Source organism: Pan paniscus, chromosome 19, assembly GCF_029289425.2.
Source record: "Pan paniscus chromosome 19, NHGRI_mPanPan1-v2.0_pri, whole genome shotgun sequence".
Lineage (NCBI taxonomy): Eukaryota > Metazoa > Chordata > Mammalia > Primates > Hominidae > Pan > Pan paniscus.
Genome location: NC_073268.2, coordinates 82,796,251 through 82,821,260, shown reverse-complemented (window position 1 = coordinate 82,821,260; position 25,010 = coordinate 82,796,251). Strand labels below are relative to the sequence as shown.

Below are 25,010 nucleotides of genomic sequence, written 5' to 3'. Positions count from 1 at the left end.
AGTACGCATCTCTACGTTGTTCCTATAAAGAAACTAAGCTGTGTTCAAGATGCTGTTGCATAACCTTCATATTTTAAGGCAGCAAATAAATATTAAAGGCGGAAGAGGAAAAAAAAATAATCCCTAACAGAATTTTCTACTGAGGCCACTTGCAGCACCATTAATCACTCTCCCCACCCCCAAAAACCTCCAGACCAGGTTTTGTATGTTGAGGGGCAGGAGCCCATGAGACCCCCCCTGAAATCAGTGTGCAGGGCTGACTAAAGAAAAGGCGGGGGTGTCAGATACAAAAGGGCCTTATTTGAAACGATGATTCAGGAGGAAGTCAACTGACCTGATTAATTTTAGTTTTTCTTCAGTGTGTGCTAAAAATATCTTCGAAAAATAAAATCCAGTGGGCTCACCAACAGCAGTTTTATTCTTGGGGTAGAGGACACAGAGGCACACATGGTGAGGAAGTTGCTGCTCTAAGAATAAGGCTGTGTGCCACCCAGTTGGCAACTGTGCCACCCCAGGCGGGTCCCCTGGCCTGCTCATGGGGCACCTGTCAGAGGAGATACATTTGAGCGAAACCAACAGGGCGATGCTTCTGAAACTGACTGTGGCATAAAGCAGCTCTCTGCAGTCCCCGGGCAGAGGCACAATGGGGAGCTGCCTGATGCTGGCCAAGATGGTGGCAGAGCTGGAAGGCACAGTCCGCCCGGCCCTTAGAAACAGGACGCCCTTGGAGGCTCTGCAAAGTGGCAGGTGGTGAGTGAGGAGGCTGACTTCTTAAAGGCTCTCAGTTTACCTCTAGAGATATAAACATGAAAGGCACTTGCTGGCCGCAATCAACAATTAGGGCCCGCAGCAACAGCGTCAGGGCAGTTGCTGAGATGGAGCGATGGTGCAGTAGGTGAGGACAAAGACTCGTCCTGGTTTCACCATCTATCAGCTGTGTGTCTTCTGGCAAGTTACTCAGCCTCTCTGTGACTGTTTCCTCCACTGCAAACTGGGGACCATAGTACCCATCTCACAGGGCTGCTGGGATGATTGAGTGAATTAATATTCATAAGGCACTCAGAACAGGGCCTGGCACACAGTGTTTAAATAAATGAAAAAAATGGGAATCAAACAGGGAGAGTGTGAAAAAAGCTGACAACATTAGAACTGGTGGCTGACACTCCCCGCAGTGGAGGCAGTGGTGGAAGAGGGGGCAGGGCCCAGGCCCTGCCTAGTTGCTGGCTAGGACGGGGTTGTGCTTCAGAGCTCCCTTCGGTGCCAGGCAAATCCAGGAAAACCAGAGACAGACACGAAGCCTGAGTCCTGTTGAGGACTGAAGGCTGTGAATACGGCCCTGCTGGGTGCGAGTCCACAAAGTCCAGACCTAAAGCACAGCTGCCCTCACTCCCTAGTTGTGCGGGGGTGCTCTGCAGCTGTCCAGCTGGAGGATGAAGTGTGCACAGGGTTCCCCTCCCTGCCTTATCGGTCCTTACTCTCTGAAGGCAGCAGGAATCCTGGCTGCTGAGGCCACAGGACTGAGGACAAGGCTGAAACCTGGCCCGTTTCCTCACCCTGTACAAGCCAGGGGCCACCGGCCTCCTCTCTCCAAGAAAAGAGGTGAGTGGGACACTTCCAGAATTTGGGGACATGGGGTTCCGAAAACAGGCTGCTTTTCTGGACTCACCACTTTGGGCTTGAATGGTGGCTGGATCTCCCTGTTCTCCAGTTTTTCCCAGTCGATCCTCCGGAAGAAGGCATGTTCTCTCACGTCCCTCTCCCCCTCAGGCCCACAGCCCAGCCGCTTGGCTGGGTGTTTGGTCATCAGCTAGAAAGGAAAACGAGAAAAGGAGAACAATGGATGCCAAGGGTTTCCCACAGACAGCACCTTCCATTTGCCTAGCTCTGCCTACAGCCCTGACTTTGTGGACGCCTGGACAGCATCTCAGAGAGCTGACCAAGACACTCAGTGGCTTGTACGAAGTGAAGCCAATTCACAAAAATGACATTGGCAAGAACAGCCCTTCCTATGGTGGTTTTCAAGACAAGGGAACAAGGAAGCAATCTGAACCCATGGCCAAATGGAAGAAGAATTTAAACAGACATCTCACACGTTGTCTGTTTTGGAGACACCATGCTATACATGTATCTGGTAATAAAAAAAAAAGCATGCAATCACTAAAAATTGTGTGTGCTGAAAGCATCACAGTCTAGCATCACAGAGAATGCCATAATAAGCATCATATGTCTATGTATTGTCTGGGCCAAAATGTTATCAATCAAAGACTCATAGATTAGAAAAATAAATGCTATAACAAGGAAGGCGACTAGTTAATTCCCACTTGCCCACTGCAGGACACAGAGACAAACACTGACTATGAACTCTCCGAAGGCAGAAGCCAGTTCCTCCCGACCTCAGTATCTCTTCCAAGTGCCTTGCTCTTGGATGACACGTGACAAATGCCTCACAAATGATCACACTCACCAGATACTGTTAAGGATATATTGCACTCCATCTTACTAAGCCTGAAAATAGCTTTGTGATCTAACTCTTGACCATTCAAAACTAGACAAGTCATGATCAGCAACTCTATTCCTAGAGCATTTCCTCAACCAAAGTGTGTGCATATCTTCACCAAAACACATGCCCCAGAAGGTTCACAGCAGTTCTGTTTGTAACAGCCTCAAACCAAAGCAGGAACAATCCAAATAGCCACCAGAAGTAGAATGGATAAGGAAACGATGGTGTGTTCACACAGTGGAACACTGCACAGCAATATGACAGGAGGAACTATGGCCCCACACAGCAATGCAGACAAAATCCTCAATCACAATATTAGTGAAAGCAGCCAGGCCAGGAGCAACACTGTAAGGTTCAGTTTGTGCAGAGTTCAAAACAGGCAAGACTAATCCATGCTGTCCAAAGTTGGGGTGCTTGTTATCTTGGGGCATGACACCAAGCCCCAACCCTCGATGGCCAAAATGCAGTGGTGTGGGTTTGTGGTGTTTCTGCCATCTCTCTTAGAAGTGTGGGGAAAGTATTTCTCCTACCAAAGCTCTTGGTCCATGATCACAAAAGGTATCCAAATCGACTTACTCCTTTGCAGATAGAAACAGCCTCCTTGGACAAGGATTTTGGATAGGAAACGTTGTGCTCCATGATAGACTGAAATAGCTCGTCTTCATCTTCACCATCAAATGGAGGCTGTTCCGGAAAAAAAGAAAGATGGGAAAGTATTTAGGCAGAGTAATTCATTCACATGGTGCCTGAAGAGCCAATTCAGCACCAAGGAACAGACCAGGTTTCTCAGCCCCACCACAGGCTGCACAGTTTGCTCAGCTAACTTGACGGTTTATTTGATCATCTTTAATGAGATTGACGGTTGTGTGTTTTTCATTTTTTCCCCTCTGTCTCGTTAATTATCTTGCCCTGGGCAACCCAAACAATCTTTAGGGAAAGTGTTTTTGAGTAATGTTTTTAATGATTTGCAAATAAACTATGATTAATCCATTAATCTTGTAATTATGTGCTAAAAATCTAATTATGATCAAGTTAGGTTACAGATGGCTTTGTGGTCAGAAGGTGGGGGTGGCCGGTAGAAAATGCCAACACTTTCATTTGGGGTGAAGGGGACTTGAGAATGTGGCCTAAGAGGATGTTCCCAGTAATTCACACTGGGCCTCTGACCCAACAAGCAGCTGCTCTGAGGGAGGGCCTTCCAGCTGCACAGCGGCAGTGATGGGACCTTAGCTTCCATTGGACTCCTCCCTCATCTGCTTTGACTGGGTTTACAGTTACCAGGCTGAGAGAGGAAGGCACGGTGGCCCCGTGGGAGCTTGTGGCTTTAGAGTCAGGTGGATCTGGACCAGAATTCTAGCTCTACTAACTTCCCAGCTGGGTGTCCACAGGCAAATGACTTAGTTCTTTAAAACACCGTTCTCCAGGCCGGGCGCGGTGGCTCACGCCTGTAATCCCAGCACTTTGGGAGGCCGAGGCGGGCGGATCACAAGGGCAGGTGATCGAGACCATCCTGGCTAACACGGTGAAACCCCGTCTCTACTAAAAATACAAAAAATTAGCCGGGCATGGTGGCGGGTGCCTGTAGTCCCAGCTACTGGGGAGGCTGAGGCAGGAGAATGGCCTGAACCTGGGAGGCGGGGCTTGCAGTGAGCTGAGATTGCGCCACTGCACTCCAGCCTGGGTGACAGAGCGAGACTCCGTCTCAAAAACAAAAACAAAAACAAAAACACAGTTCTCCAACTTGTAAGATGGGGTTTCTGGGAGTAAAGTGCCTTGTATTTTATGTTGTACCCAATAAGCGCCGAATGAAGGCAACTTAGCAGTATTATTATTTAAGACAGAGCAACTCTCTTGGGAGGGGCCTTGAGCACCTTCTAGGAGGAAAGGCTGAGCTCACAATGCCCTTTGAAGTTTTTCCTCCAGCATGTCTGTAGTCCTGAGGGATCCATCACTTCCCGGTCACTCTGGCGGGATGGCACAGGAGGAAAGCGTTCACGGGAAATTCCGTAATGCTCCCCCTTTGGCTGCGTAACCTTGAGCTTAGCGTCAGAAAGGCAGAGCAAGGACCAGCGCTTGTACAGAATCCTCTTGTTTAATCTTGAGATGTTCCTTTCTCATGGGAAAGAGGAGTCAGTCACTTTGGCTGACACGGGCAGGTCACACAGTGATGGTGTTTGGCTTAATTTTGAACTGAATCCTGGATCACAGGTAACTTCGCAGTAGTCAGAAGGATGCCCTTCTTATCAAACATTTTCTCCCAAGTCAGAGGCAGCCGTTGAGCCAAGTAGATCCCTCCCCTCAACCACCACCCACAAATCACCTCAACCTGTTCATCCAACACCCGAGACCTGACCTCAGTCCCCTGCCCAGTCCTGGACAGGAGCCACATGCCCTGAGGGAAAGATGCCAAGTCTACAGAGAGCCCCAGTGGGAGGACAGAGAGAGGCCTGGGTGTCTGGTACCACTCAATATTTTTTGGTCTGGAAATACAAATAAATAGGCCTCTTTTTCTGTTGTAAATGCTTGGTGTAAGGAAGGTTCAATTTGGTGGAAGCTGCAGGTGGGTGAAGAGAGCTAAAATGAGCCTGCCTGTGAGGGACTCAGAACAGGGCAGGGGCAGCTGGCCACAACAACTTCCACCAGCAGGAGCAACATGGAGCCTGAGAGGCCCCCAGGGCAGCTTGGGGGGGCACCCACCAGGGGGTGCAGGCTGCCGACGGCCACCTGTGTCAGCAGGGACAGCTACCTGTGCCATCAGGGGGACGTGTGGCTTTCATCTGTAGAGGGCAGGGCAGGCAGGCAGTGGTGGGGGAGAGCTGTGACGGAGCTACAGTGCAGGTCATCCTTGTGTCCACCCCACCGTATCTTCCCTGCCTAACAGCACGCAGCCTGCTTCTTCTGGACATCTATTATATGATACCCATAACATTTATCATTTTCCCTAATCAGTGATCCATAAACCTGGCTGAGTTTTGGCGAAGGAGATTTTCATAACTAAAACAAATGTAGTAGCTGGGCGTGGTGGCTCACGCCTGTAATCCCAGCACTTTGGGAGGCCAACGTGGGTGGATCACCTGAGGTCAGGAGTTCAAGACCAGCCTGGCCAACACAGCGAAACTTCATCTCTACTAAAAACACAAAAAATTAGCCGACTGTGGTGGCGCACGCCTGTAGTCCCAGCTCCTCGGGAGGCTGAGGCACAAGAATCACTTGAACCCAGGAGGCGGAAGTTGCACTGAGCTGAGATTGCGCTGCTGCACTCTAGCCTGGGAGACAGAGCAAGACTCTGTTTCCAAAACAAAAACATGGTGTGGTTTCTGCTGAGGGCGTGGCCTGCACCCTGCAGGGGCTCAAGGCTCCTGAACTGGCTGTGTGACCCTCTCTGCAATGTAAACGTGCCCTGGCAGGGAGCGGGGCAGAGGCTCTGCTTCCAGGCCACTGACTGGCACCTCACCACATGGCCCAAGAGGGCCTGTGGTCAGGGCCAGACACATACTTTCCAAGTCTCAGTGCAAAATGAAAACGGGAGTCCCTCATTGAAAAATTATTAAGAATTTCCAGATGCGACAGCGGAGCACCAAACCAAATGCACAGAGCTCTTGTGGGCTTGGGCCCTGTGCGACCGTGTAGGCTGCATGCCCCCGAAGCGGGCTAAATGGGGTGCACCTTGTTGGGCAGTGACAAAGGCGCCAGCAAGATTCAATCAGCCTCTCTGGAGGTGCTTGAATCTTAGCTGCAGGAACGCTGCAGGGGCCAAGTCACAGACAATGCAAACCAAAGGCCCAAGAGAAACGTTCTCTAAGGAACACAGGTGGAGCTTCCCCAGAAATCTGTCTTGAGCAGGGTAGTGAGAAGCTTCTCCTCATTTGAAGACGATTAGGTCAATGCAGCTGCAGCCACCCCACCTTCAAATGTGGAAGGCCAGGAATCGTTTGGGGAACATTCTGTGCAGGGCACTGGCCTACCACACCTACTTAATTGTCTCCTGGCATGGGAACCAGCTTTGCCAGGTGAGCTGTCCCCACATATGCTCATTTCTGAAGGCGAATGGCTGTATCAGGGATTCGATTCTATAGATGAAAGGAGGACTTTTACTGTCAAGTCTTCTCTGGGCCCCACTGAAGGCTGGATACTGACACTCCCCAAAGAATATTCCTCAGAACATTAATCCTACAGCATCTTCCTGGGTCCAAGTTTGCATCCTCTACCCCTCTCTGGCAATTTGCTTTAACATTTAAATTGTAAAGGCCCTGAGAAGTCCTGCAGTGAACAAAGCTGTTTAACTCAATGTGAATTCTTAGTCTAGGGCTGGAAGGATTCTCAGAGGCCTCTTAGGCTTGCCTGGTGGAATAAGATGCCTAAGCTGTAACAAAGCCACAAGACCAAACACCCGTGACAGAGCCTGTGCATTCCAGCCTTGATGTGGCCCCAAGGATTAGGGATTCTCTGTCACCACATGTCAGGGAGGGGACATGTCTCTGCTCCTCACGTTTTTCACCGCTGTGAGTCTATGTTACCCAATAAGGCAGGAGCATCGTGGGCATGAGGGGAGGAGCAGCGAAAGTGACCACAGTGGCGTTCATTTCTCAGCCTCTCTCTGCATGTCACGTGCTGTGCAGACGGCTTGGGTGGCACTGCTCACTCCGCAAATCAGTCTCAGGACACAGGTGCTAACCCAGGCATCCTGAATTTGGAGCCTGGGGCTCTTAGCCATTATGAGCAATTCCACCTGCCCCACTGTGAAGGGTGACATCCAACACTGCTCCTGGTAGGGGTGAAGTCAGGCAGAGGGTACTCGGCTACAGCCCCACCCAGCATGTAAAGAAGACTCTAATGAGGGCAAGGGTGCTGGGGTAAATTTTAGAAGGCTGAGTCACAGCCTGCACAATATGCAGTGATGAGTTCTGAAAATGAAGGGGGTGGGGCAGCCCTGGGGGCCTGAGATGTTTCAAGTCATCCCGTAGAGAGCAACTGGCCTCTGGGCTAGAGACCTGGCATGGTTTTCCAGCTCTAATGAATTGATGGGAATCAGGCTGCCTCCCTCCTTCCCAGCTGCTGGCCGATGCAGCTTCTGTGTTGCTTCCCCAAATTCCTGCTGGTTGAAGGTGGCATGAACCTGAAGAAGGTAAAAGGGGGCTGTTCTTGGGTGTAGGGAAGAGGAGTAGTTAAGTGCCTCCTCCCAGCTTTGGAATACCATCAAATCAAAGGCATCCTTTTTCCTAGTCTGTTTCCTCTGTTGCAAAGATAGAGACTATTTTTTTTAAATTGTGATAAAATATATATAACCTCTGTTGCAAAGATAGAGACTATTTTTTCTTAATTGTGATAAAATATATATAACACAGGCTGGGTGTGGTGGCTCACACCTATAATCCCAGCACTTTGGGAGGCCGAGGTGGGCAGATCACAAGGTCAAGAGTTTGAGACCAGCCTGGCCAACATGGTGAAACCCCATCTCTACTAAAAATACAAAAATTAGCTGGACATGGTAGAGTGCGCCTGTAGTCCCTGCTACCTGGGAGGCTGAAGCAGGAGAATTGCTTGAACCCGGGAGGCAGAGGTTGCGGTGAGCCGAGATTGCACCACTGCTCTCCAGCCTGGGCAACAGAGCGAGACTCTGTCACACTCACTCACTCACACACACACACACACACTATATATATCTCTCTCTCTCTCTCACAAAATTTACCATCTTAACCGCTTTTAAGTGCACTGTACTGTGGCATTAAGTACGTTCATGTTTCTCCGTAACCATCACCACCGGCCATCTCCAGAACTTTTTCATCTTCCCAACTGAAACTCCACTCACAAAAGAGACTCCCCATTCTCCTGTCCTCTCAGCCCCTGACAGCCACCATTCAACTTTCTGTTGCTATGATTTGACTACTCTAGGCATCTCATGTAAGTGGGGTGATACGATACACGTCCCTGTGACTGGCTTACTTCAAGATGTAGACTATTGGTATCTTAACTGTGCCTTCCGGTATCAGTAAGGATAGGCTGGGTCCTGCTGTGGAAACAGACAACCGAGACCATCTCCAAAGCATAAGACAACCCGTTTTACTTCCTGCTTATGCTATCTGTACGTTGGGGGTCAGAGAGGCCTCTGCTGGTTGCATTCGGGGACCCACCGGGATGGAGCAGCTGCCATCACCGTCTTGCTGCAGCAAAGGCTGGAGCAGCAGCTCTGCCATGTCTTGTACCTGCGCTTCCAGCCCCACCCTGGACACCTCCCCTCTGATCTCATTGGCCGGTGCTGGTCATATGTTGCTCCCTGACATCCCACAAATACACATGAGAAAGGAAGTACAATCCTACTGAGCCAGGAGTGAGGAAGACTAGGAGTACCTGGTGAATAGCAGTAACGACCAGCACATTCAGAAAAGCTCCCTAGAGCCCGTGTTTTATTTTTATGTTTTTTATTTTTTTGAGATGGAGTCTCACTCGCTGGAGTGCAGTGGTGCGATCTCAGCTCACTGAAGCCTCTGCCTCCTGGGTTCAAGTGATTCTCCTGCCTCAGCCTCCTGAGTGGCTGGGATTACAGGTGCACGTCACCACGCCTGGCTAATTTTTTATATTTTTATTAGAGATGGAGTTTCACCATGTTGACCAGGCTGGTCTTGAACTCCTGACCTCAAGTGATCTGCCCGCCTTGGCCTCTCAAAGTGCTGGGATTACAGGTGTGTGCCACCACGCCTGGCCTGAAGCCCTATTTTAAACGAAAATTATGTAATATGGTGTGGAAGGGAAGTCTACAAAAAAAGCATCCCCATTCCCTTTACCTGGACACAAAAATTGCTCTTATTTTTATGTGGGTTCTTATGCTTTCTTATATTATTTTCTCTTTTTTTTTGAGACTAAGTCTTGCCTGTCACCCAGGCTAGAGTGCAGTGGCGCGATCATGGCTCACTGCAACCTTCTGCCTCCCAGGTTCAAGCCATTCTCCCACCTCAGCCTCCTGAGTAGCTGGGATTACAGGTGTGCACCACCATGCCCAACTAATTTTTGTATTTTTAGTAGAGATGGGGTTTCACCATCTTGGCCAGGCTGGTCTACAAACTCCTGACCTCGTGATCCACCCACCTGGGCCTCCCAAAGTGCTGAGACTATAGGTGTGAACCACCGTACCCAGCCTCTTATATTATTTTCAAATTATGATGCATAATTTGGAGTTTTTTTGTTTTTCACCGACTGTTGCAAATACATTTTCTTTGTTGCCACCAGTGTTCCCATGAGTTGAATGCCATTGAGGTGATGCATCATCAGGACAGATCCACTGTTCCATGGCACATTTACAATTACTTCCAGCATGTACCCTCATCACTAACGCTACTAGAGACACCTGTGCATATCATTGTTTTCTTCTCTGAATCACATCCCCATAATAACGTCCCAGGTATGGCATCCTGCAGCCTAAAAAAATGTGAACACATTTACGGCCTTTGTTAAGTCTCTCTAGGCTCAAGTCTCCCTGGAGCATCTGACAGGTAATCACTTGCTCTCAGGCCCTGGCGTTGAAGGCAAGGGAATGGTGAAAAGTTATTAATTCTATTCCTTTTCCTTTCCGGTACTGCCAGCCACTTAGCCTGGGGACCATGGGGGTAACGTGTCACTCAGGTGCTTTAGTACATTACCATTTTGGATGCCTTCTCTCGCCTCTTTCCCCCATTCCCATGGTTTTTAATTTCTACAAATTTGGACTCAATGTTCCAGGCTAAGCTACCTGTTGAAAAGTCTTGGGTTGGTGTAAACATTTTCTGAATGGGTTCTATCCCCTCTCACCCACTCCTTCCCACTTTAACAATATGTGATTTGTGGAAACCAACACATGAGGAGTGATGGTTCACATTTTGCAAAAAAGGATTCCTAATCACAGCTGTGAGCCACCTCACTGCACTGGTGTGATCTCAGCTAGGAAGTGGTCATGGAGGCCATGCTTATTTGCAAATCACGGAAACCTGGGCTGGGGGCTAGGCATGCTCCCCTGGACAATTCAGGCCGAAGTTAAGATGAAGTGGCGATTACTGATTCAGTAGGAGTGAAATCAAAGCATAAATAACCCAGGGAGAAAAGGGCATAAGGAGAGGGCTGGTCCCTTTATGACGATCACCAAGAACACTTGCAGGCACAAGGTGCTCATTAGAGTGCTGGGTAAACACTATTTATGCCCCAAAGTGATTGTATTTGTCAAGCAGTCCAGGAACTGAATAAAGACTGAGGCTGTTTATTCTTAACTGCCCCCTTGGCTGCTGACAATAAATAAAGCAAATGAGAAGAAAATGGCAATAAACTATTTTTTTCCTGCTCATCTTCAGCCCTCTGCGATTAAAGAGGACAAACTTAGATCAAAACCCTGTCAACAACTTTATCATTAATCTTACTTTTCAATAACAACATCTATTCCCTTTGCTGGGTCTCTGGGATTGCTGAAGCTTGGAGGGGCTGTGGATAATACCGGGTAGAGCCTTCATTATCCTTTCTGAGCTGAGTCACAGCCTAGGAATATATTTAAATTTGCATTGAGGAGTCAGACAGAGAGATGAAGAAGGGGATTTGAATGAAAACACTGTGTTTGAGGCAGGTGAGGTGGAGATTTAGAGGAACAAAGGCTGTTATCTGTGCCTGCCATTGCACCAGAATGTGGAATGCCTTTAAGGAGTTGTTTTTTTTTTTTTTGGAGACAGGGTCTCACTCTCTCACCCAGGCTGGAGTGCAGTGGTGTGATGATCACAGCTCACTGCTAGCCTTGACCCCCCGGGCTGGATCAATCCTCCCACCTCAGCCTCCTAAGTAGCTGGGATGACAGGCACTTGCCACCACACCCAGCTAATTTTTGTATCTTTTGTAGACGGGATTTTGTCATGTTGCCCTGGTCTCGAACTCCTGGACTCAAGTGATCCACCCACCTTGGCCTCCCAAGTGCCCCAAAGGGATGAGCCACTGCACCTGGTCTCAGGTGTCATCTTTAAAGAATATCACCGTTTTCTTTTTTTCTTTTATTTTTTTGAGACGGAGTCTCGCTCTGTCGCCCAGGCTGGAGTGCAGTGGCGCGATCTCGGCTCACTGCAACCTCTGCTTCCCTGGTTCACGCCATTCTCCTGCCTCAGCCTCCCGAGTAGCTGGGACTACAGGCACCCGCCACCACACTCGGCTAATTTTTTTTTTGCATTTTTAGTAGAGATGGGGTTTCACTGTGTTAGCCAGGATGGTCTCAATCTCCTGACCTCGTGATCCGCCCGCCTCAGCCTCCCGAAGTGCTGGGATTACAGGTGTGAGCCACCGGGCCCAGCCATCACCGTTTTTAATAGAGATGATGGAGACCTGAAAGTATGCATATAAGGCAGGCTAAGTGGCTCTGAGAAGCAGTGTGGGAAATATTGGAAACAGGCCAGAAAGTTTGCAGAACTATTGAGAGCTGGAGCCTGGTGCTCTCCAGGGGGCGTGAGCTTAGTAGGGAAACCTTTCAGGCCTGTAAATCACCTCAGGCCAGTTTGCAAATGAGGTCTGAGGCCAGTGTGGCAGAGCTTCAAAATGCACCCCCCAAAGGGGACTTCTCTGCCAGAAGAAAGCATTCCCTGAGCTCTCCCCTAGTGAATGAGATCCCAGGAAGGCTTGGAGAGGGGAGAAGCCAGGCTGCGGGAGGGAGGAGGACTTTCCTGCAGGCCTGGGTTCTGAAATTCTTGTCTCCTGCTGGCCAAGAGTCTACTCACGTGACCTCTTGTAAAGCGCCCTCGGAAACAGATCCTGGCTTCGTTTCCGCCCAGCCCTTTTTGCATGTTAGCATATGCAAATGTGACTCTTAATGAAAGCAGGGTTTGTTTTCCAGACTCAAGAGCTGAACATTCAAGTGGGATCAAGAGGGGGACTTGGCTTTTTGTGACTTCATGAAAAGCAGGACTCTTAGGGGGCCTGTAATTCAGAGCCGAATTTTACTGTAAAAATTTTAAAGAGGGGGAAATTAACTTGAGGAGCAGACAACTCCTGTTTCTCCAGCCATTGACTCACTGACGGTGACTGTGTACGAACTGCCTTTCTGTGTTTACACCCGGACGTATTTGGCCTAAGAGGAATGCTTTGATTTGGGGTGGGGGGAGGGGAACTAAATAAATAATAAACCACTCTTTTGATGTCAGTCAAGCCTTAACACCATTGAGAAATAATGATCAAATGCAGGCTAAAGCTTTATGTCTTTCAATGTCTACAAGACCATTTCAGTATTTAGGAAATATAATGAAAGACACATAAAGGAGAGATCATCCACAGCCTCCCATCCTAGAGGCAAAGCCGCTGATCTGGAGATGACGTTCATGGTCGCAGTGTTACAACAGGTGGCTGTTCGGACATGGGCGGGGCAGGAGAGGGCTCCCCCTACCCACCAGGAATGTCAGGCGACCATCAGGTGGTTAACTCTCTCTCTGTAAAATAATAATTGGTCGCAGCCAGCACCAAAGAAAGGCAGTCTCCCAATAAAGGGAAACACCTGAAACTGGTGAGCAGCAGCTTCCCAATAAGATTTCAGGAGTTGGGAGAGTGGGCTCAAGCACGCGCATGAAAAGGCAACATGGCGGAGTTTAACTGGTACACCACCTTCTAGGACATCTGACTGGTAAGGGAAGAATGCCTCAGCTGAGCACACATGTAACTCCAGTAAACACACTGCACATGCCGCCCCTCCCAAGCACTAGCAGGCCACTGCGCACGCAGACAGCCCAACCCAAGGGAAGAATCAGGGGAGAAGAGATGTAAGACCCTGGAAGAACACCAATGCATAAAACTCCAAGTCAAAAGTCAAAGAGTGCACTAGATCTCTCAAGTCGCCGGCTTGGCCCTCTTCCAAGTGTACTTTACCTCCTTTTGCTCCTGCTTGAAAGCTTTTGCATGAACTTTCATTCCTCTCTAAAACTTGTCTTAGGCCAGGTGCAGTGGCTCATGCCTGTAATCCCAGCACTTTGGGAGGCTGAGGCGGGTGGATCACGAGGTCAGGAGCTCAGGACCAGCCTGGCCAAGATGGTGAAACCCCGTCTTTACTAAAAATACAAAAATTAGCCAAGCGTGTTGGCAGGTGCCTGTAATCCCAGCTACTAAGGAGGCTGAGGCAGAAAATTGCTTGAACCTGGGAGGCGGAGGGTGCAGTGAGCTGAGATCACGCCACCGACTCCAGCCTGGGCAACAGAGCAAAACTCCGTCTCAAAAACAAAACAAAACAAAACAGAAACAGCTTGTCTTAGGCTCTCACTCTACCTGATGCCCCACAGTCAAATTCTTTCTTCTGAGGAGGCAAGAACTGAGGTTGCTGCAGCCTCATGGGGATGCACCACTGCTAACAACAGGATCCAGAGCCTCTTCCTCTCTGGCCTCAGGCCTCCTACTCCCTCCCTCTCTAGCTCAATTCTGCTCTAGCCCTGCTGGGAGCTTCCATTTCTTAAACATGGCTGCACATTCCCTGGCCTTAGGGCCTTCGCGTGGTGGCTCCCTCTGCCTGGAATGCCCTTTCAACAGATATGCACACAGACAACCCCATACTTCCTTTAGGTCTTAACCTTATCCTCTCTGGCCAATTTCAACCTCCCCCAACACTAACTTCTTTCCTGCTTTATTACTTTTCTTCCTAGCTTATCTCTGCTGTGTTATACATTTTCCTTATCTAACCTGTCTCCTGTCTCTCCTCCTCCAAGCTGTAAGCTTCACGAAGGTAAGGATTCTCGTCTGTTTTGTTCATCCTTATGGCCATGCACATTGTAAGCATTCAGTGAATAAATACGTGGTGAGTGAATGAATAAATGAGTCAATGGATGTAACATGTGGGAAGGGAAGACTTTTTCCCCAGAAACAAAGATGTCTTTGGGGGTGGCTCTGTCGCACAGCATGGCCATCTCTTTCCATTGTCTCTGAATAAGGCTTCTGGCTATGGAGAGTCACAGGTCTTGGCTCTAGCATGTGAGTGCTGGGAATTATAAAAAGCTGCCCACGGCAGAATCATGTTTAGTATAAGGCAGAGATCTGCTGGGTGATTACCAAGCCTGCTTCGTGATTACCAAGCCTGCTTCCCCTGCTGAGCTCTCAGATATGCTATACTTCCTGCCTCTTTGTGTCCCACTGGGGCCAAGTGGCCAGTGGAACCTAGGCGGAAGTGATACATGCCATTTCTAGGCCGGCCCCTAAGATATCCTATGTGACTGATCTGTGCTCGGCTGAAAGGAGGAGGAATTAGCGGAGAAATCTGAGACCCTAAAAGGTAGTAGGGCTGACGGACAGGAGAAACCTGTGTCCTTGAATGACCCTGTGGGTCAGTGCCCCACCCCCACATGGGACTTTGCCACGGAAGTGTCCTATGTGGGGGTGGGCACTGACCCACAGGGTCATTCAAGCACTCAGGTTTCTCGCATCCATCAGCACCACCATCTTGTAGGGTCTCAGATTTCTCCACTAATTCCTCCTAATTTCAGCCTAGAGCATGAGGACAGTCATAAAGGATGTCTTAGGGGCCAGGCCTAGAAGTGGCAGATAGTACGATTCACCCTGATGACACAGATATTAAGGCCATTATATTAGAAAGTGCCATGTTAGGCAATAAGGCACATGGTTATCTGGTACATATCACATCATAAGAGAAAGCTAATTTACCTTCCTTAACTGGATGTTCAGCCTCACTGGACTTCAGTGAAAATTACAACGAATTGCCAAGGGTGAGATAGGAGGAGATGGGGAGAAACTATTAAAACACTTCTTCAAGGTAACTGTCTTCTTCCTTAAATAATAATACTAATTACACACATTGGCAGCAGCTGGGGCAATCTTTGCAGACAAACTTGCAGGGAACCATATAACCCAACCCCAGTTTTAAGATACTGAAAACTTAGAGGCCACTGCTGTCATCAACGTGCACATTTCTTTTTTCTTTTTTGAGACCGTCTCGCTCTGTTGCCCAGGCTGCAGTGCAGTGGCACGATCTTGGCTCACTGCAGCCTCCGCCTCTCAGGCTTAAGCAATTCTCATGCCTCAGTAGCTCAAGTAGCTGAGTTTACAGATGTGCACCACCACGCCTGGCTAATTTTTGTATTTTTAGTAGAGATGGGGTTTCGCCATGTTGGCCAGGGTGGTCTCGAACTCCTGACCTCAGGCGATCCGCCTGCCTTGGCTTCCGAAAGTGCTGGGATTATAGCCATGAGCCACCGTGCCTGGCCAACATGTACATTTCATAACGTGAAACCGACACTGTCTACACTCCAGGTTGTAGCTTTCAATTTGGAGTTTCTATGACCAGAGATAATTTCTGTGCATACTGAACGTGATCCACTTTGAAGGGGGTGTTTCTCCCTCTTTCGCCTGGGTCAGGGAAGTCACGCCAACACCAGCCGCACTAAAACGTCAGGTCTTGCTCTCGAGGCCCAACCAGAGCTGAAGTATTCACATAACACAGCAATAAACAAACATGAAAATGTAGCAAAACATTACCTGCCCGGCAAGCATTTCATACAACAGGACGCCATAGGCCCACCAGTCCACAGATTTTCCATACGGCTGATAAGCGATTATCTGTGTGAAAACAAACACATCAATTACATTAGTGGTAAGTCCAATAGCCCCTGTCAGAACAGGTAAGTCAAGCAGGTAGGCATTTATACACTCAGTTCATGCAGATGAGGTGCTAAGATCTGTCTTTGATGTTACACCAAGGGAAGAGGACCCTTCAAATCAGACACACGGAGAACTATCACCCCGTGATTCACTGCCCACGGCTGGTTTGGGGAATCTTGTTCTGAATCCACCTGGAGATGCCACAGCACTGTCTGAAGGTAGTTTTAATTATCCTCACTGGCAGAAAGTATGTGGACACTGAGGTGGATTTAATTTTGAGAAAAAGCCAGAGGCTGGGTGCAGCAGCTCACACCTCTAATCCCAGCACTTTGGGAGGCTGAGGCAGGAAGATTGCTTGAGTCCAGGAGTTTGAAACCAGCTTGGGTGACATAGTAAGATCCTGTCTCTATTAAAAAAATTTTTTTTAATTAAAAAAAAAAAAAAAAGGAAAAGCCAGAGGTCATTCAGAGTTTGAGTCTGACATATAAGATGATCAAACTATGTAACAGGGCTTTACTAAGAGTATAATAGTAAGGATGATGATAAGGAAACATTATAGTTTTCTTGTGTTGCACAGAGAAGTGCAATGATATACATTCAGTCTGTTGAAAAACAGAAGTTTTAAAACACTTTTTAAAAGACATAAAATGTAGTAAGCAAATATAGTATCTAGAGCCAACTGCAACAAAGAAAATTTGAAACAACTGGGAAAATTAAGATGCAATCTGGATGTCAGATGATACTGAGGACTTACCATTCATTTTGTTAGGTGGCATAATGGTATGTTGACTAGTTAGAAAACATGTTTTCTGGCTGGGTGTGGTGGTGTGAGTCTGGAGTCCCAGCTACTTGGGAGGCTGAGGCAGGAGGATCACTTGAGCCCAGGAGTTTGAGGCTAGCCTGGGCAACGTAGCAAGACTCTGTCTCTTAAAAAGTAATAATACTATTAAAACATTTTTAAAGTGTGCTTATCAGTTAGAAATGAGTATATTTATGGGTGAAATAGAAAAGAGATAAAGTATTTATGGGTGAACTGACATATCTTAAATTAAAAAAAAACACTTCAATAAATGAGGTGGGAGAAAAATAAATGAAATGAGTTGGCAAATGCTGGCAGCTGTTGAAATTGGTGATGGGTCCACAGGGAGCTCATTCTACACTTCCTTCTACCTTTGTGGCTATCAGAAGTACTAGAAGAATTCTATAACCTCCCTTCGTGGAAGGGAGTAACATGGATTTGAATTTCTAAGTATGGCAGGGCTTATTAAAACACTGGCTTCATTACCTCTCAGGTACGCTGTGTACCTGCTGCACACAATTCCCAGACCCATGGATCACATGCCAGGATTCAAGGTCAAGACACACTAACAGGTACTCAGCATAACCATTCTGCCATTTCGCTTACAACTTTTACTTTGAAATGTTCTGGGATTTTTTTTTTTTTTAATGGCCCAGAATGTCTAATTAAACGTCCTTGGACATAAAACTTTCTGCATGTCTGCCCACTTTCATTTCTTTAATGTATTACTAATATTTCTGCATGTAGGATGAGAAACACAAGCACCAACAGTTTAAGTGTGGGCAGCAACAAGGGTAAACAAGATTAGATCTGGCACCTTTGTAGCTCATTTCCTTGACAAGAAAATGATATAAACATAGGAACCTACAAGGAGTCTCTAATTTCTTTTACAACCTTTGTTCTGCACATTCTTTTCTGAAAACTTGGAAAATACACACATAAGAAACCCCAAGAAATGAGTCTCCAGTCTATTACCCAGAGATGATACATCTCATTCCAGTTCCCAGACAAAATTTTGCATCAAAGGAGTTGCATATTTTTATAACCTTTGATACAATGGTAAATTGCTCTCCCAAAAGGACTGGACTGAATTTATCTCCCTGATACCAATGTCATTATATTTTCCATTACCAGGTAAAACCATTCTGTTAAAAATAATCTTTTTGTGCTTTTTAAAAAAATTCCAGAAGCCATGCATGCTCATTAAAGAACAATTAGGAAGAAAATGAAAAGCTAAAGAAATAAGGAAGCGGCGGGCGTGGTGGCTCATGCCTGTAATCCCAGCACTTTGGGAGGCCAAGGGGGGGCGGATCATGAGGGTCAAGAGATGGAGACCATCCTGGACAACATGGTAAAACCCTGTCTCTACTATAAATACAAAAATTAGCTGGGCATGGTGATGCCTGCCTGTAGTCCCAGCTACTTGGGAGGCTGAGGTAGGAGAATCGCTTGAACCCGGGAGGCGGAGGTTGCAATGAGCCAGGATTGCGTACCACTGCACTCTAGCCTGGGCAAGAGAGCGAGACTCCGTCTCAAAAAAAAAAAAAAAAAAGAAATAAGGAAGTAAAATTGTTTATGATCACTATCCAGAAATATTAATGTTATTTCCATATAAAACCTTTCCATATTTTTTTCTAGGTGTGATATGTGTGTACATATGCATTAAAAACTGAATTATGTGAGCCTGCTATTCTGTGGTCAGTTTGTTTATTTAATAATATATCATGAGTATCTTGGCAAGACCTTTGACTATTTCTGCAAAATAAATTCCTGTCAATAGAATTGGTGGGTCAAAATAAATGCTTCTAACTCAAAAGTAAAACTTTTTAAGACACATTGCTGGCCAGGGGCAGTGGCTCACGCCTGTAATTCCAGCACTTTGGGAAGCCGAGGTGGGTGGATTACTTGAGGTCAGGAGTTTGAGGCCAGCCTGGCCAACATGGTGAAACCCCGTTTCTATTAAAAATACAAAAAAGTTAGCCAGGTGTGGTGGTGCATGCCTGTAATCCCAGCTACTCGGGAGGCTGAGGCAGGAGAGTTGCTTCAACCCATGAGGCAGAGTATAGTGAGCCAAGATCGCCCCCACTGCACTCCAGCCTGGGCGACAGAGTGAGATGCTGTCTCAAAAAAAAAAAAAAAGACACATTGCCAGGTTACTCAAAACAGTAGCACGCTCACTCCCACCAGTAAACAAGTGCCCGTTTTCCAAATTCTCAAACTTCTGGCCTTAAGATTATCCCAGTTATCTTCCCAGACACGTGCATCTTCATCTAAGCCAGCCCAGCCTTTGGCAAGGAACTCCTCAAACTCATCGTCTTCACCAAGAGACCTAGGTCTACTGGCTGCTTTTTCTCTGACATTGCAACCCTCCACATCCACTACTTCCCAGATCAGCAGAAAAGTTGGAACCCTCACTCTTCCTCAACACAGCTGCCCCCATTGCTACTGCTGCCGTGGCAGACACTACCATAGGGCTAGAAACATTTAGACACGTACTTCTACCTGGATCAGAAAGAAGGTGCTATATTAATTTTAGGACTACCTTTAAGTCTTTAAAGGGGGCCAGTCAGGGGGCATTGCTGATCTTGGCTGAGTGCTTACACATCTGGGAGTCAGATAAATGCTGGCTGATCTAGGCTGGTGCCATTGTAATCACTGGGCAATTCTGTTTCCGTTTTTTTGAAGTTAGAACAGAAAACACAGCACTGCTATACCATATAAAGACAGACTGACTATATAATTTCCCAATTGCCTAGATTAAAAAATTGTGAAAACCTTAAAATTAGCCAGTGTCTGAACAAATGTTTACATGGAAGCTTTCCTACTCCAGCATTCTACTTTTAAACATCCTATCATATTACCTCCTATGGGAGACACTGCCATAGTATATTTAATAACTTTGTTTAATGAATAACAAATAAATAGATAAGTGACTGGATGCATGAATGAACAAATGAACTTACACATACTTGGATCTGCTTCTTGTCTTTCCATCTGTTTCTCTAGTGGCATTCTCTATTTCCTGGATCTGAACGGCAGAAGCTGTGCCAACTAGAAATGTATAAATCTGACAGGAAATATAAAGTATTCCCAAGAATGGAAGCATTCCACCCATGGGAAACTCTGCTTATCCAGAAAAACCAGGGGGATAATTAAATGAGTGAATGTAAATGGATTTTGTTTGAAAACTGTAGGGTGGTAGGCAAACATCAAGCACTGCTATAATTTTGATCAAATGATAAGTCTCTTCCACTTATCTTAGTGGGAAATCTTCAATTAGTCAAACTGGAAAATATCATTTTAAAAAAGACTTGAATCAAAGGATTAACGAGCCCAACGATTTTCTTTGAAAAGGATCACAAGACCCAATGTCTTGGCTTAGGGCTGTTCTCTAAAATAATAGTCTAAGAAAATGTGACAAGGTTCCACAAACATAATTATTGTCTCACACACCTTGCTCCTATCAACACAGTCTTTGTAGAGCTGCAAATTATAAAATTAAAGAAAAACACATTCTGTGATGCTAGGTGGGAAATGTGGCTTTCCCCAACGAAATCTGCAAGGGAGAAAAGCTTGTGCAGCAGGCCACACTGTTCTCAACATGGTCCTGGGGGACTAGAAGGCTAAAGGATAAATGCATAGGAAAAAAATCAACATATTTGTAACTCAGCAGCTAGCTACTGACGTACTTCTCTATCAGTTCAATCCAAAGCAAAGTATTAAACACAGGAAAATTAAGATCTGATTCATACTGGCTATTTGGAAATGCTATTTTTTTTTTTTTTTTTTTTTTTTGAGGCAGTGTCTTGCTCTGCTGCCCAGGCTGGAAGGCAGTGGCATAATCATAGCTCAATGCAGCCTCAACTCCTGGGCTCGAGCAATCCTCCCACCCAGCCTCCTAAGTAGCTGGGACCACAGGCATGCACCACCACACCCAGATAATGTTTTAACAATTTTTTTAGAGAGATAGGATTTTGCTTTGTTGCATAGGTGTGTTGGGATTACAGGTATCAGCCACCATGCCCAGCCTGGAAATGCCTATTTTAACTGAAATGAGTTGTCCCTTCCACAGCCCCTCAGTCTAAAAGATCAAGAGCTGATTTATACACTGGATTCTCATTTCAAACTAACAAAAACAAAGCCATTTCCTTGAGAATAGTGGCAGTATCAAGTCTGCTTATCCATTCTCCACTTAGCACATGCTTAGTACACTTAACCTACACCCTTAAGCAAAGGAAAAAAATCCATTAAAACTGCTCGGCTAACTCCTGAAAGCCACTACTTACCTCCCAATATGGTTTGTGTCCATAAACCATATCGTGTCCCCACCCAAATCTCATCTCAAATTGCAATCCCCACCTGTCGAGGGAAGGTCCTGGAGGGAGGTGATTGGCTCATGGGGGCGGATTTCCCCTTGTTGTTCTCCATGATAGTGAGTGAATCACAAGATCTGATGGTTTAAAAGTGTTTGGCGCTTCCCGCCTTGTTGTCTCTCTCTCTCTCCCCTGCTCCGCTATGGTAAGACATGCTTACTTCCCCTCTGCCTTCCGCCATGATTGTAAGTTTCCTGAGACCTCCTAGTCATGCTTCTTGTTAAGCTTCTTTACTTCAGAAATTACCCAGTATCAGGTAGTTCTTTATAGCAGTGTGAAAATGGACTAATTGCAGTGGGGGGATAATTTCACTTCAATTCCAGTGGTGTAAAACCAAGGTTAATGGTAAAGATAAAGCTACCCCAGAAAGCAAACTTAAAAATGAATAGGGGAAAGGCACAGTGGCTCATGCCTGTAATCCCAGTACCTCGGGAGGCCGAGGCAAGAGGATCACTTGAGTCCAGGAATTGGAGACCAGCTTGGGCAACATAGCAAGACCCTAATCTCTCCCAAAAAAAAAAAAAAGAAAAAAAATGGCTGGGCATGGTGGCTCACACTTGTAATCCCAGTACTTCGGGAGGCCGAGGTGGGCGGATCACTTGAGGTCAGGAGTTTGGGACCGGAGTGGCCAACATGGTGAAACTCCGTCTCTACTAAAAATACAAAAATTAGCTGGGTCCGGTGGCACACACCTGTAATCCCAGCTACTCAGGAGGCTGAGGCAGGAAAATGGGAGGCAGAGTTTACAGTGAGCTGAGATTGTGCCACTGTACTCTACACTGGGCAACAGAGTGAGACTTCATCTCAAAACAAAACAAAACAAGTCAGTGGGAAGATGCTTAATAGGCTATCATATTGCCATATCAGAGAATAAATTAGAATGAAAGGAGCAAACCTTCAGCATCAGATAGTATTCCCCAAACAGCCCATGTGCTCCCCTACATTTCATAATCTCCTCTGCTTTGGAGCCACATGACTAGTTCTGGCCAATGGACAGGGAGAGGAAGTGATGTTGCCCTTCTGGGTTGAGGCAATTAAAAGCCCATTTGCCTCCTGTCACTGTGATTCTAGGGGCCACCTGTTCCAGATGGCTCAGCTGCAAGATGGAGGAGGCTTGCCTGATTTGCATCAGACTGTGTGTGAGCAGTAAGGAAATACTGGTTGTGTTAAGCCACTGAGATTTCAGGGATTGCTGGGGCAGCAAGAATTGTCCGTTCTAAAAACTTCTTCCTTCATGTATGTGAATCACACAATCTCAGCTTTTCTACAAATCCTGTCCTGACCAAGTAGAAGGGCAATAGAAATTCTCTTTGGGTGAGTGAAAATCCACCTTCTGGGCACCAAATGCAGGTTGTACCCACTACACACATCTTGTGTAATCTGATGATGCAGAGTTGTTATTACAGTCCGTCTTCACTCCGTACCAGCAGTAAGTTCTTGGAAACTGTGATTTTAAGCAAAACAACATACAGCAGGTCCTCAAATAACATCATTTCCTTATAATGCTGATGAGGGAGAAAAACCTAGTTTTGTTATACATCATTTCACTTGAAGTCACAGTTTCCAAGAACCTATCGATAATGTTAAGTGAGGTCTTACTGTATATTCTCATTTTATAGGGAGAAAATAGGTTCTCTAAGTTTAAAGACTTGCTCAAAGCCAATCAATTAATATGTGGAACTGAATACTGACACATTTATTTTAAAGATATAATTTTATCTTTTCAATGTATTTTCAAATACATTGATACTGGGATTAATGAAATATTAATCAAAGGGCCCAGAGGATTAAGAAGATTTATTGGAAAGCATCATTTCAATTGTTTTAAGTAACTATATTTCAAAAGCACTTGAATAAAATTTGCTCTTGTAACTATGTTAAACTATGTTTAACTTGGTTAAAGCCAGTCCCCACCATCTGTGTATGTTATGTTACTTGGTGTTTCATTAATTTTTTTTTTTTTTTTTTTGAGAAGGAGTTTCGCTTTTGTTATCCAGGCTGGAGTGCAATGGTGCAATCTCTGCTCACTGCAACCTCTGCCTCCCGGGTTCAAGCAATTCTTCTGCCCCAGCCTCCTGAGTAGCTGGAATTATAGACGCCCGCCGCCATACCCAGCTAATTTTTGTATTTTTAGTAGAGACAGGGTTTTGCCATGTTGCCCAGACTGGTCTCGAACTCCTGACCTCAGGTGATCCACCTGCCTTGGCCTCCCAAAGTGAGTTTGTTTTTAACAGTGGCAGGGCTGAAGCAACAGTGTTGCTGTGTGTATCAGGTAAAGGATCAGTGAGGGCTGAACAAAGGAGGTTATACTTTGTTTCCTATCCTATATTCTACAAATATCTGAGCAGTCTTGCCAACCACATCTCTCTGCTTGGGTGATGGAAACTGATGTCCGAATTTGGAAAGCCATCAACAGGCAAGGGTGTGGGAGCCCTGTTTCTGCTCAGAAGGATTCATGAATCCTAAAGGCCATGGCCACCTGATCAGTTTTGCTTTAAGTTCTACAACAAGTTGGCTCCCAGCTGGCTCTTCATTTTCTATTTCCAAGGCATTAAATTCCCATGACTCCTTCTGATAACACGCTCTCCTTCCTCCAAGGCTTACCAAAAGCAGAATGCCAAGCGCCAAGGCTCGTTTTTCTTGTGACAGCCCTCATCCTCATCAGCCGCATAGAGCCCGCCTGCTCAGCCACTGGGCCAAGATTACAAAGTCACTCTGAACACTGCAGTGCCTTCCATTGTAACAATAGGATGGGGTTTAGAATCTAGCCAGAGCATTTCTTCCCAGAGAAACGTGTCACCTTTGGCTTGTTGTGTACCAGATTAACACGGGAGGTCCTGAAGATCTAAGTTACAGGTATAGGGCACAACCTCACCGCTGCAAATTCATTTTTGGAATAAAGCGTATCTTTCTCTCAATGAGCAGTTGTGGTTAATAAATACCTCTGGTTAACCAAAGCCTCACTGTAAAAGGGAAAATAGTGTTAGAGAGCCCCACTGGAAGATAAACATTCAGATACACACGACTTAGGATGTTGGCTATACTGTCCCTATTCAGCTGTCTAGAGCCACTATCCAATACAGTGGCCACTGGCCACTTGTGGTTTCTGAGCAGATGAAATGTGGCTAGTCCAAACTGAGATGCGCTGTAGGTGTGAAATCCACATAATATTTTGAAGACTTAGTATAAAAAATGCAAAATAGCTCATATATATATATATATATATATATAAAGACATATATATATAAAGACAAATATAAAGACAAATATATATATGGACAAATATATATATATATATATACATACATACATATAGACAAAGTCTTGCTCTGTCGCCCAGGCCGGAATGCAGTGACACAATGACACGATCTCGGCTCACTGCAACCTCTGCCTCCCAGGTTCAAGCGATTCTCCCGCCTCAGTCTCCCGAGTAGCTGGGATTACAGGCACCCATCATTATGCATGGCTAATTTTTATATTTTTGTAGAGATGGGGTTTCACCATGTTGGCCAGGATGGTCTTGAACTCCTGATCTCAGGTGATCTGCCTGCCTCGGCCTCCCAAAGTGCTGGGATTACAGGCGTGAGCTACCATGCCTGGCCTTCATTAAATGTTTTTATTAATAAATTAACTTCATCTGTTTCCTTTCCAACTTGTTAAAAACTTGGCTGCTAAACGCAGTTTCGGCTTGTATTTTACTTTTGTTGGACAGTGCTGGCTGAGACCCTCTGAATTCCACCGGCTCCTATGGCCCATTCTG

General features: G+C 46.3%; 1 protein-coding gene across 1 annotated transcript in view; it reads right to left on the bottom strand.

Moving 5' to 3' along the window:
* PRKCA (protein kinase C alpha) overlaps positions 1-25,010 on the bottom strand; it is a 500,722-nt gene that overhangs the window by 19,126 nt on the left and 456,586 nt on the right. The window contains exons 14-16 of the mRNA XM_003812367.6: positions 15,956-16,036; positions 3,077-3,184; positions 1,667-1,807 (exon numbers count right to left, since the gene is read on the bottom strand). Coding sequence (XP_003812415.3) covers positions 1,667-1,807; positions 3,077-3,184; positions 15,956-16,036 — 330 coding nt within the window. The remainder of the gene's footprint in view (positions 1-1,666; positions 1,808-3,076; positions 3,185-15,955; positions 16,037-25,010) is intronic.